This window comes from Thalassophryne amazonica, chromosome 6, assembly GCF_902500255.1.
Source record: "Thalassophryne amazonica chromosome 6, fThaAma1.1, whole genome shotgun sequence".
Classification (NCBI taxonomy): Eukaryota; Metazoa; Chordata; class Actinopteri; order Batrachoidiformes; family Batrachoididae; genus Thalassophryne; species Thalassophryne amazonica.
The window spans coordinates 48,896,209-48,907,388 of record NC_047108.1 but is presented as its reverse complement, the minus strand read 5'-3'; the positions used below and the strand labels follow the sequence as shown (position 1 = coordinate 48,907,388).

At 41.0% G+C, this 11,180-nt stretch overlaps 1 protein-coding gene across 2 annotated transcripts in view; it reads left to right on the top strand.

The window, feature by feature from the left end:
* The window catches only part of slc35c2 (solute carrier family 35 member C2), a 45,939-nt gene that overhangs the window by 2,918 nt on the left and 31,841 nt on the right, over positions 1-11,180 (top strand). Inside the window, exons 3-6 of one of the 2 annotated variants that reach the window (XM_034172140.1) lie at positions 1,859-2,009; positions 6,765-6,828; positions 6,989-7,061; positions 10,369-10,537. In XM_034172140.1, coding sequence (XP_034028031.1) covers positions 1,859-2,009; positions 6,765-6,828; positions 6,989-7,061; positions 10,369-10,537 — 457 coding nt within the window. Of the gene's footprint in view, positions 1-1,855; positions 2,010-6,764; positions 6,829-6,988; positions 7,062-10,368; positions 10,538-11,180 lie in introns of both variants that reach the window. The other variant, XM_034172139.1, reaches the window with a different exon arrangement.

Here is an 11,180-nt window from a genome sequence, read left to right as displayed (position 1 = left end):
GGACATGATTTGGAAAGACACACACCTGGTGGAAGCAACTGTGGGACCATAAGGGACCATAGGGTCCTACAGTTCACAGTGCATGTCAGCACAAACCAAACATGAAGTCAAAGGAATTGTCTGTAGTCCTCCGATACAGGATTGTCTCTAGGCACAAATCTGGGGAAGGGTACACAAACGTTTCTGCTACTTTGAAGGTCCCAACAAGCACAGTGGTCTCCATCATCTGTAAATGGAAGAAGTTCGGACCCACCAGGACTCTTCCTAGAGTTGGCCGCCCGTCTAAACTGAGCGATCGGAAGAGAAGGGTCTTAGTCAGGGAGGTGACCAAGAACCCGATGGTCACTTTGTCAGAGCTCCAGCATTCCTCTGGAGAGAGAAGAGCCTTCCAGAAGGGTAACCATATCTGCTGCAATCCACCAATCAGGGCTATATGGTAGAGTGGCCAGACAGAAGCCACTCCTTAATACAAGGCACATGGCAACCTGCCTGGAGTTAGTCAAAAGGCACCTGAAGGACTCTCAAACCATGAGAAACAAAATTCTCTGGTCTGATGAGACAAAGATTGAATTCTTTGGTGTGAATGCCACACATCATGTTTGGAGGAAACCAAGCACCATCCCTACAGTGAAACATGGTGGTGGCAGTGATGCTGTGGGGATGTTTTTCAGTGGCAGGAACTGGGAGACTAGTCAGGATTGAGGGAAAGATGAATGCAGCAGAGACATCCTGGATGAAAACCTGCTCCAGAGTGCTCTTAAACTCAGACTGGGGCGATGATTCATCTTTCAGCAGGACAGTGACCCTAAGCACACAGCCAAGATATCAAAGGAGTGGCTTCAGGACAACTCTGTGAATGTCCTTGAGTGGCCCAGCCAGAGCCCAGACCTGAATCCAATTGAACATCTCTGAAGAAATCTGAAACTTGCTGTACACCGACACTCCCCATCCAACCAGATGGAGGTTGTGAGGTGCTGCAAAGAGAAATGGGCAAAACTCCCCAAAGATAGGTGTGCCAAGCTTGAGGCATCATATTCAAGAAGAATTGAGGCTGCTGTCATCAACAAAATATTGAGCAAAGGGTGTGAATACTTATGTACACGTGATTTCTTTCTTTTTTTTAAATTGCAAAAAAAAAAGAACTTTTCATTTTGTCATGTTGAAAAAAAAAAAGAATTTACTCTATTTTGGAAGAAGGCTGGTAACAAAACATGGAAAAAGTGTAACACTGTGAATACTTTCTGGATGCAGTGTAATTTAAACATTTTAGCAATGTATGACAGTAAATAGAAAACTTTGCTGTCTAAATTATTCTTGAAAATGAACATTAATCTAACATTAGGTAAGCTACCATGACATTAGGTGGTGGTTCTTTGCTGAAGTCGTCTCACATGTCCCCTGTTTGTTGTGAAAAACAATTTAGAATGTGAGCAACATTATATTTTACCAGCGGTTCTATTTTTCACAAAGCCCAGGAAAATCACTGTAAATGTCCAAATTTACAGTGCAAAGAGAGAGAAGTAAGTCCTGTATTGGCCTAGAGGTCCATTGGTGCTGGTGCTTATACCCAGATTCCAGAGCATGAATTAGGTGGGAAGCCAGTCCAAAGCAGGTTACTTCCCCAGCCAAGGCTGGTACCCATTTACAGCTGGGTGGATGAAGGTGGCTGTTATGTACGGTACAGCTCTCCTATTTTAATGGCACAAGTTCTACAACCATTGCAGTCATATTGTCTGTGCAATTAAAATTAGAGCTCTGTATGTGCAAGGCCTCGCCCTGAACCCTATTTGCCCAGTTTTATGATTGTTTGTCTTTATGAGGCAATCAGTGATACTTCTGTATGTTGTCTGTCTAACAGGGGTTCCACTATCCTCTCTTCATGACATTAGTTCACCTTGTCGTCATCTTCTGCCTGTCAACTCTGACACGAAGGGTCATGCAGTGGTGGACAAGGAAACCTCGCGTTATTCTGGGGTGGAAAGATTACCTCCGTAAAGTAGCTCCAACAGGTGATATTTTAGTGTTTTCTGCCCGATTGTTGGGAGGGAAGCACAGAGTGATTTCATCAAGACTTCAGATTGAAAGGACAGAATGAGTGACGCAGACTGATAACTACCTCTTATCATGCTTGCTGATGAAGCTTTCGCGGAGCTAAAGTCCATTGTGATAAGATTACTTATGCCTATATGTTTGGACCAAAGCAGAGGTTCTCGGCCTTATGTAGCTCATCACAACGTATCAAAGTGTGAATTTTATTTTTTTTTGTGACCCCAGCTGTTTGAATAGTTTTTTCTTTCTAAATTAATGCATTTTCTTGGTATCAGGTGGTATACAACCCCTGGCAATAATTATGGAATCACCCGCCTCAGAGGATGTTCATTCAGTTGTTTAATTTTATAGAAAAAAAAGCAGATCACAGACATGACACAAAACTAAAGTCATTTCAAATGGCAACTTTCTGGCTTTAAGAAACACTATAAGAAATCAGGAAAAATAATTGTGGCAGTCAGTAACGGTTACTTTTTTAGACCAAGCAGAGGGAAAAAAAATATGGACTCACTCAATTCTGAGGAATAAATTATGGAATCACCCTGTAAATTTTCATCCCCAAAACTAACATCTGCTCATTAGTCTGCATCTAAAAAGGAGTGATCACACCTTGGAGAGCTGTTGCACCAAGTGGACTGACGTGAATCATGGCTCCAACACGAGAGATGTCAATTGAAACAAAGGAGAGGATTATCAAACTCTTAAAAGAGGGTAAATCATCACGTAATGTTGCAAAAGATGTTGGTTGTTCACAGTCAGCTGTGTCTAAACTCTGGACCAAATACAAACAACATGGGAAGGTTGTTAAAGGCAAACATACTGGTAGACCAAGGAAGACATCAAAGCGTCAAGACAGAAAACTTAAAGCAGTATGTCTGAAAAATCGAAAATGCACAACAAAACAAATGAGGAACGAATGGGAGGAAACTGGAGTCAACGTCTGTGACCGAACTGTAAGAAACCGCCTAAAGGAAATGGGATTTACATACAGAAAAGCTAAATGAAAGCCATCATTAACACCTAAACAGAAAAAATCAAGGTTACAATGGGCTAAGGAAAAGCAATCATGGACTGTGGATGACTGGATGAAAGTCATATTCAGTGATGAATCTCGAATCTGCATTGGGCAAGGTGATGATGCTGGAAGTTTTGTTTGGTGCCGTTCCAGTGAGATTTATAAAGATGACTGCCTGAAGAGAACATGTAAATTTCCACAGTCATTGATGATATGGGGCTGCATGTCAGGTAAAGGCACTGGGGAGATGGCTGTCATTACATCATCAATAAATGCACAAGTTTACGTTGATATTTTGGACACTTTTCTTATCCCATCAATTGAAAGGATGTTTGGGGATGATGAAATCATTTTTCAAGATGATAATGCATCTTGTCATAGAGCAAAAACTGTGAAAACATTCCTTGCAAAAAGACACATAGGGTCAGTGTCATGGCCTGCAAATAGTCCGGATCTTAATCCAATTGAAAATCTTTGGTGGAAGTTGAAGAATATGGTCCATGACAAGGCTCCAACCTGCAAAGCTGATCTGGCAACAGCAATCAGAGAAAGTTGGAGCCAGATTGATGAAGAGTACTGTTTGTCACTCATTAAGTCCATGCCTCAGAGACTGCAAGCTGTTATAAAAGCCAGAGGTGGTGCAACAGAATACTAGTGATGTGTTGGAGCGTTCTTTTGTTTTTCATGATGCCATAATTTTTTCCTCAGAATTGAGTGATTCCATATTTTTTTCCCTCTGCTTGGTCTAAAAAAGTAACCGTTACTGACTGCCACAATTTTTTTTCCTGATTTCTTATAGTGTTTCTTAAAGCCAGAAGTTGCCATTTGAAATGACTTTACTTTTGTGTCATGTCTGTGATCTGCTTTTTTTCTACAAAATTAAACAACTGAATGAACATCCTCCGAGGCCGGTGATTCCATAATTTTTGCCAGGGGTTGTATGACAGAACATTTTTGCCCACAGTGTGAAGGGCATACGGCTACAGCTCATCAAAATAAGGGCATGCGGTTGAGGGATAATTTTCATACAAGATGATGGATCAAAGAATTTTATAAAAGAAAACCTCAAATTTAGCCTGAAGTCTCCCATGTACCTTTTGGCAAACTGAAGCTGAAATTTGATATCTTCACTTTAAGAAAATCTTTCTCTGTGCCAGTCCAATCGACAAAAGTTGAGCTGTGCACACTTTCTCCAGTAAAAGCATAGAAGCATCACAGTTTTCTGGGTGTCTTGGTGGCTTCCCTCACACATCTTCTTTTTGCATGATCAGATTTTGAAAATGGAGGACTTAGACAAACTTACCATAGCGTGTCGTATATTTCATATGACATACACTCAACAAAAATATAAACGCAACACTTTTGGTTTTGCTCCCATTTTGTATGAGATGAACTCAAAGATCTAAAACTTTTTCCACATACACAATATCACCATTTCCCTCAAATATTGTTCACAAACCAGTCTAAATCTGTGATAGTGAGCACTTCTCCTTTGCTGAGATAATCCATCCCACCTCACAGGTGTGCCATACTAGGATGCTGATTAGACACCATGATTAGTGCACAGGTGTGCCTTAGACTGTCCACAATAAAAGGCCACTCTGAAAGGTGCAGTTTTATCACACAGTACAATGCCACAGATGTCGCAAGATTTGAGGGAGCATGCAATTGGCATGCTGACAGCAGGAATGTCAACCAGAGCTGTTGCTCGTGTATTGAATGTTCATTTCTCTACCATAAGCCATTTCCAAAGGCGTTTCAGAGAATTTGGCAGTACATCCAACCAGCCTCACAACCATAGACCATGTGTAACCACACCAGCCCAGGACCTCCACATCCAGCATGTTCACCTCCAAGATCGCCTTGGGGCAACTGTTTGTTGTGATTTGGCGCTATATAAATAAAATTGATTGATTGAAGATCATCTGAGACCAGCCACTCTGACAGCTGCTGAAACAATTGGTTTGCATAACCAAAGAATTTCTGCACAAACTGTCAGAAACCATCTCAGGGAAGCTCATCTGCATGCTCGTCGTCCTCATCGGGGTCTCGACCTGACTCCAGTTCGTCGTCGTAACCGACTTGAGTGGGCAAATGCTCACATTCGCTGGCGTTTGGCACATTGGAGAGGTGTTCTCTTCACGGATGAATCCCGGTTCACACTGTCCAGGGCAGATGGCAGACAGCGTGTGTGGCGTTGTGTGGGTGAGCGGTTTTCTGATGTCAATGTTGTGGATCGAGTGGGCCATGGTGGAGGTGGGGTTATGGTATGGGCAGGCGTCTGTTATGGACGAAGAACACAGGTGCATTTTATTGATGGCATTTTGAATGCACAGAGATATCGTGACGAGATCCTGAGGCCCATTGTTGTGCCATACATCCAAGAACATCACCTCATGTTGCAGCAGGATAATGCACGGCCCCATGTTGCAAGGATCTGTACACAATTCTTGGAAGCTGAAAATGTCCCAGTTCTTGCATGGCCGGCATACTCACCGGACATGTCACCCATTGAGCATGTTTGGGATGCTCTGGGCCGGCGTATATGACAGCGTGTATCAGTTCCTGCCAATATCCAGCAACTTCGCACAGCCATTGAAGAGGAGTGGACCAACATTCCACAGGCCACAATTGACAACCTGATCAACTCTATGCGAAGGAGATGTGTTGCACTGCATGAGGCAAATGGTGGTCACAGCAGATACTGACTGGTATCCCCCCCAATAAAACAAAACTGCACCTTTCAGAGTGGCCTTTTATTGTGGACAGTCTAAGGCACACCTGTGCACTAATCATGGTGTCTAATCAGCATCTTGGTATGGCACACCTGTGAGGTGGGCTGGATTATCTCAGCAAAGGAGAAGTGCTCACTATCACAGATTTAGACTGGTTTGTGAACAATATTTGAGGGAAATGGTGATATTGTGTATGTGAAAAAAGTTTTAGATCTTTGAGTTCATCTCATACAAAATGGGAGCAAAACCAAAAGTGTTGCGTTTATATTTTTGTTGAGTGTATATACAACATGGTTGTATATATGTTGCATCAATTATAACATTTACTTAATTTCCATGTAAAATTATTTTAAAAGTCATAGATGCATTTATTTAAGTTATTTTTCATTCAGTCAGATTTTCAGTGGGTTAAATGTTTACATGCACAAAGAGGACTCCCTCTTTAAACAGCATAGAAGATTCAATAAATTGATGTCATAACTTACAAGCTTCTGTATAATTACTTGGCTGTATTTAATAGCCTACCTGCAGGAAGCTGGGGGTTGGGGGGAAGGTTAAAGAATTAAGCCATCTGTAGGAAAATTTGACCTCCACAGTTCAGGCTCCTTCTTAAGAGCTATATCTAAAAGATTCAATAGTCTATTATCCAAAAATAGAAGATGCTTGGGGCCATACAACTTTGTCATTGAGGAAGGAAGCCCCAAATTAACACCCAGCAATTAAACATTTGTTGTAACTCTCTTGTGGAACTCCAGGTTCACAACTTAGGAACCGATGAAGGAATTGCAGACATTAAGTCCAAATTATCCAAAACTGATATTTATAAAAAAGAAAAGCCTTTGTGTTGGTGATCAGCTGTAAATGTTTGTGGAGCTTTAAATGTGGATTTGAAAGATATGTTGCTGAAGTCCAAGTTTGTGTCAGAAACTGTAAGTGATTCTTAATTTTTCTCCATCTTATCGCAGCCCTGGCGACCGCACTAGATATTGGACTTTCCAACTGGAGCTTCCTCTTCATCACTATTAGTTTGTAAGTTTGTGTGTATTTATTATGAGTTATGTGATCTGTTGTACTGGAGCTAGTGTAAATTAGCCTTTTCATCAAAAATACAATAGTTTGATCTGAAAATCTTCAGCACATCCTGATTGCATTTACCTTATTATTTGATCATGCGTGCATTTGCGTTCAGGTACACCATGACCAAGTCTTCGGCTGTGCTGTTTATCCTCTTTTTCTCCCTGGTCTTTAAACTTGAAGAGCCGGTGAGTGACAATTCTTTCCTCTTTTTTTTTTTAAAGGATATTAGAATAGAATAGAGTCTTTATTGTCAGTGCGCATATACACATACAATGAAACTTGTCCTCTGCAATTACAGTGAGACACAGTCTAACCACTAGGAGCAATGGGCAGCCACAGTCCAGTGCCTAGGGACCATCTCCAGGTGTAGACAATGGCTTGGTCAGGGGCAGAGAAAGGAGCAGACCCTAAATAAGCATGTTTTTGATTGTGGGAGGAAACCGGAGTGCGCGGAGGAAACCCACACAGACACGCGGAGAACATGCAAACTCCACACAGAAAGGCCGGGAATCAATCCCATGACCTTTTTGTTGTGAGGCACCAGTGCTAACCACTAATCCACCGTGCTGCCGATTTGAAGGAACTAAAATATTTTCGCTACTTTCATTACAAAAGGATTACGTGTTGATGATGTGGGGGAAAAGTGGATATTATAAGGAAGTAACAGGGATAATAAGTGAATTCATTTATCTCAACAGTGAGATTCACATCTCTGCTGCCACGGCCTCTGATAGTGAAAGATGACAGCTTATGAGGTCATGAGGTTGCTGGACAAAGGTGTTTAGCGATGCTGATACCTTTATAGGAGAATGAAGGTCCAAGTCTTGACAGGTCCTGGTGCTTCCTTTCTTAAGCCCTGGTTAGACTGAATAATAAACAATGAATAATGAGCCACGTAGCATGAATTTTTTTTGTGCGAGTTGAGTTATTCAAGAAACATGGGAGAATAGTTGTTCTTAGAGGCAAATTATTCAGCTAACAAGGGTCATCGCTGAGCGTGGCGCTAATTTTGTGAAGTTCAAATTTGAGCAAAAATAGCGCAGGGTGATTTGTGTACGAGGTACTACAAGGACAGACGAGGATGTTAGTGGTGTGGACGAGGATGTTAGAAGCCCATTATCAGAGTACCTGGCAGCTACGATGACAGGACAGGTTTCCTGGAACAGAGCAGGTTCACTCTGAGAAAGCCCTTGTAGTCTTTTTTTTAACATCTGTTTCTTGCAATTCTCCTGAAGTGTTCCTGAAAGTAGGTTGAGCTAAAAAAATATATATATATTTTACACTATAACACGGCAAGCAGCTTGTCTGCTCTGTGTCAGCCTGATCCCGTCAGATCTCAGAAGCTAAGCAGCGCAGGATCTGGTTAGTACTTGGATGGGAGACCTCTTAGGAACGCCAGCAGCTGTGTGTGTTTCTCCAAGTGAAACTGGAGTTGCGTCAGTAAAGGCATCCGGTGTAAAACTTGTGCCAGTTACCAATGCGGATCTGGCTGTGTCCGCTATGGCAACCTCGAACAAAACTGGGAGCAGCCGAATGAACAACAGACACTATAACATGGCAATAATGTTAAAAACCATAAAAGAAGAAAACGCACAAGATAAACATCTTTAACAGTTCATCTTAAAATTGGAAAAGTATGGCATTTTTTTAGCAGTACGGTGGCTTAGCACTGTTTCCTGGTTTGCTTCAGATCTGGTCAACTCTGTGTAGCAGTTGCATGTTCTCCATGTGTTTGCGTGGGGTCCCTCCAGGTGCTCGAATTGTCTCCCTCTTCCAAAGACATGCAGGCTAGGTGAATTTGTGACTCTGAATTGACTGCAAGTGTGAGTCAGAGTGTGACTGTGTTTGACTGACTCTTGTGTCGGCCCTGCGGTGGCCTGTCCAAGGTATACCCCGCCTCTCGTCCACTGACAGCTGCTATAGGCTCCAGCCCCCCTGTGAGCCATAACTGGAACAAGCAGGTTTAGAAAATGACTGAATGTTAATTTATTTAAGGACCTGTGATATGATGAACATATTAGTAGAGTGTAATATTTGGGGATTCTTGAACTCTAGTAAGGTGGGAACAACTCATCATTGGGGACACATCAGCTTAAACAGCCTTCTTGTTGAAAATGACGGCCAGTTTTGCTACATTTATGTTAATCATTTACATCTAGAAAAGGCCAGTGGTGTGCTCCACGTATCACCTGGCTGTGGCAGATAGATGACTACCTTTGGAAGGATGGACCAGTTATCTGCCATGGTGGTTGTCAGTCACGGCCCAGGGCGGTTCTATAGCATGGTGGAGTTGGAGCTGTGTGGCACGAGCTCATGCTTCCTGATCTGACATGATTGACATGGTCTTTCTGGGTGTGATGGAAGTCTGTTGAATGAAATATTCTTTTGTTGTGCATGTCAGATGGTGCAGAACATGAAATCACACAATGTACGGATTGAGCGAGAAAAGTTCCAAATGAGATGATTTAATGATTTGCAAGTTACATCAGCCAGAACACCAGCCAAGATGCCACATCATGTCTTGTAATGAAGTCGGTTGCAAAGGGTCTAGCCACAAAACTGGAGGGTATCGAAGGCCTGTTTCACCTCTGTCTTATTATGCCCATGTGTTTTTGAGATACCCTGCTCAAAAAGAGAAAACTGCATAGCTGAATACTTATATCATAGGGAGAGGTGATAATGCAGTCAGTTAAATTCACTTATTAATATCACTTAAATTGAAAAACAGACTTTTTTTTTCTATTACAAATGTGTATGCATGTGTAGTAATAACATTCTATGAAATCTGTGCAGAATACGCAACTTTACACCAGAGTGCATGCAGTATCCTTAAATGTAAAAATTGTTTTGCATGAACCCCAGAACCTTGCTGGCAGTATGTTGTCAGTTCTATAAGTAACTGTACAGTGACACAATTTTTACCTCCACCAGTGAAGTTGGAGGTTATGTTTTCATCCCTGTTTGTTTGTCTGTTTGTGAACAGCCTGGAGCCCACAATTTTTCAAACATCATTAACAAATTTTTATTGAAGATTCATAAAATCTTTGTGTATCCATCCCCTGACTATTCTACGGACTATGTTCTGATTTGTATTTACAGTTATCCTTTTGAAAAATGTAGGGACTGTGTTTAAAAATGGCTGACACTGCAAGCACAATTTGATTGTTTAATGTCAACTCCATCGTGGTGTCCAGGGTCAAAAAGAGACGGAAAAAAATGTATCACTGTCCAAACACTTATGACTGTACTCAAAATAAAGAGGCCTTTTTCAGTGCAAAAATATAATTGTAGCACAGAAACTACAGTGGAAAAATTATACATTTAATTTATCAAGCCCTCTCCAGGCATACCCTTTGTGATATTTTTTTTTCTGATTAGCTTTCTGTTTTTTTTTTTTTGGTTTTTTTTTTGTCTTTTTTTTCTTTAAAAAACATCCTGTGCTCCTGCTCACTGTCTCTCTCTCTCCCTCTCAATTTTGTTTCTTTGTATCAGAATCCATTCCTGATCCTGGTAGTCCTGCTGATCTCCAGTGGTCTTTTTATGTTTACATATGAGTCAACCCAGTTCAACATGGAGGGCTTCATCATGGTGCTCCTTGCATCTTTCTTAGGCGGGATCCGTTGGACCCTCACTCAAGTCCTCATGCAGAAAGCAGAGCTGGGTCAGTAATGAATCAATGTCATGTATGTTCAGTTGTGTACAGTATAATCACAGCTGTGTACCAAATGAAAGGATGACATTCAAGGATGCATGTGCTCAGAGGAGTCGCACAGTCCTTTTTTATGCATATTTCACCACAGTGTCTTTGATGGTCCACATCTCATCTAAACATCAGCACCGTGCTTAGTACTGTGAAAGGTTTTAGATTGTGACAATAATATCAGAATGTACAGAGGGTGAGAACATATCTTATCTGATTGGAATCTGATGAGTTTTAGCTAATACAATATAACAGTAAAGTTCTGTAAGCAGGTTCAGATTATCATTAAATTAAAAGCAACTTTTTTGTGACCACATAGAGTACTAGATTTAATCCTGTACCTGTTGGAAACAAAAATGAATAACAAATTGAAGACACTGACTTGCATATACAGTGTGTGTGTGTGTGTGTGTGTGTGTGTGTGTGTATATATGTATGTATATATATGTATGTATGTATGTGTGTATGTATATATATATATATATATATATATATATATATATATATATATATATATATATATATGAACTTTGAACTTATTTATTTTTGGCACACAACTCGTCAATAACAAAAACTGATATACAAGACAATTCCACAGTCACAT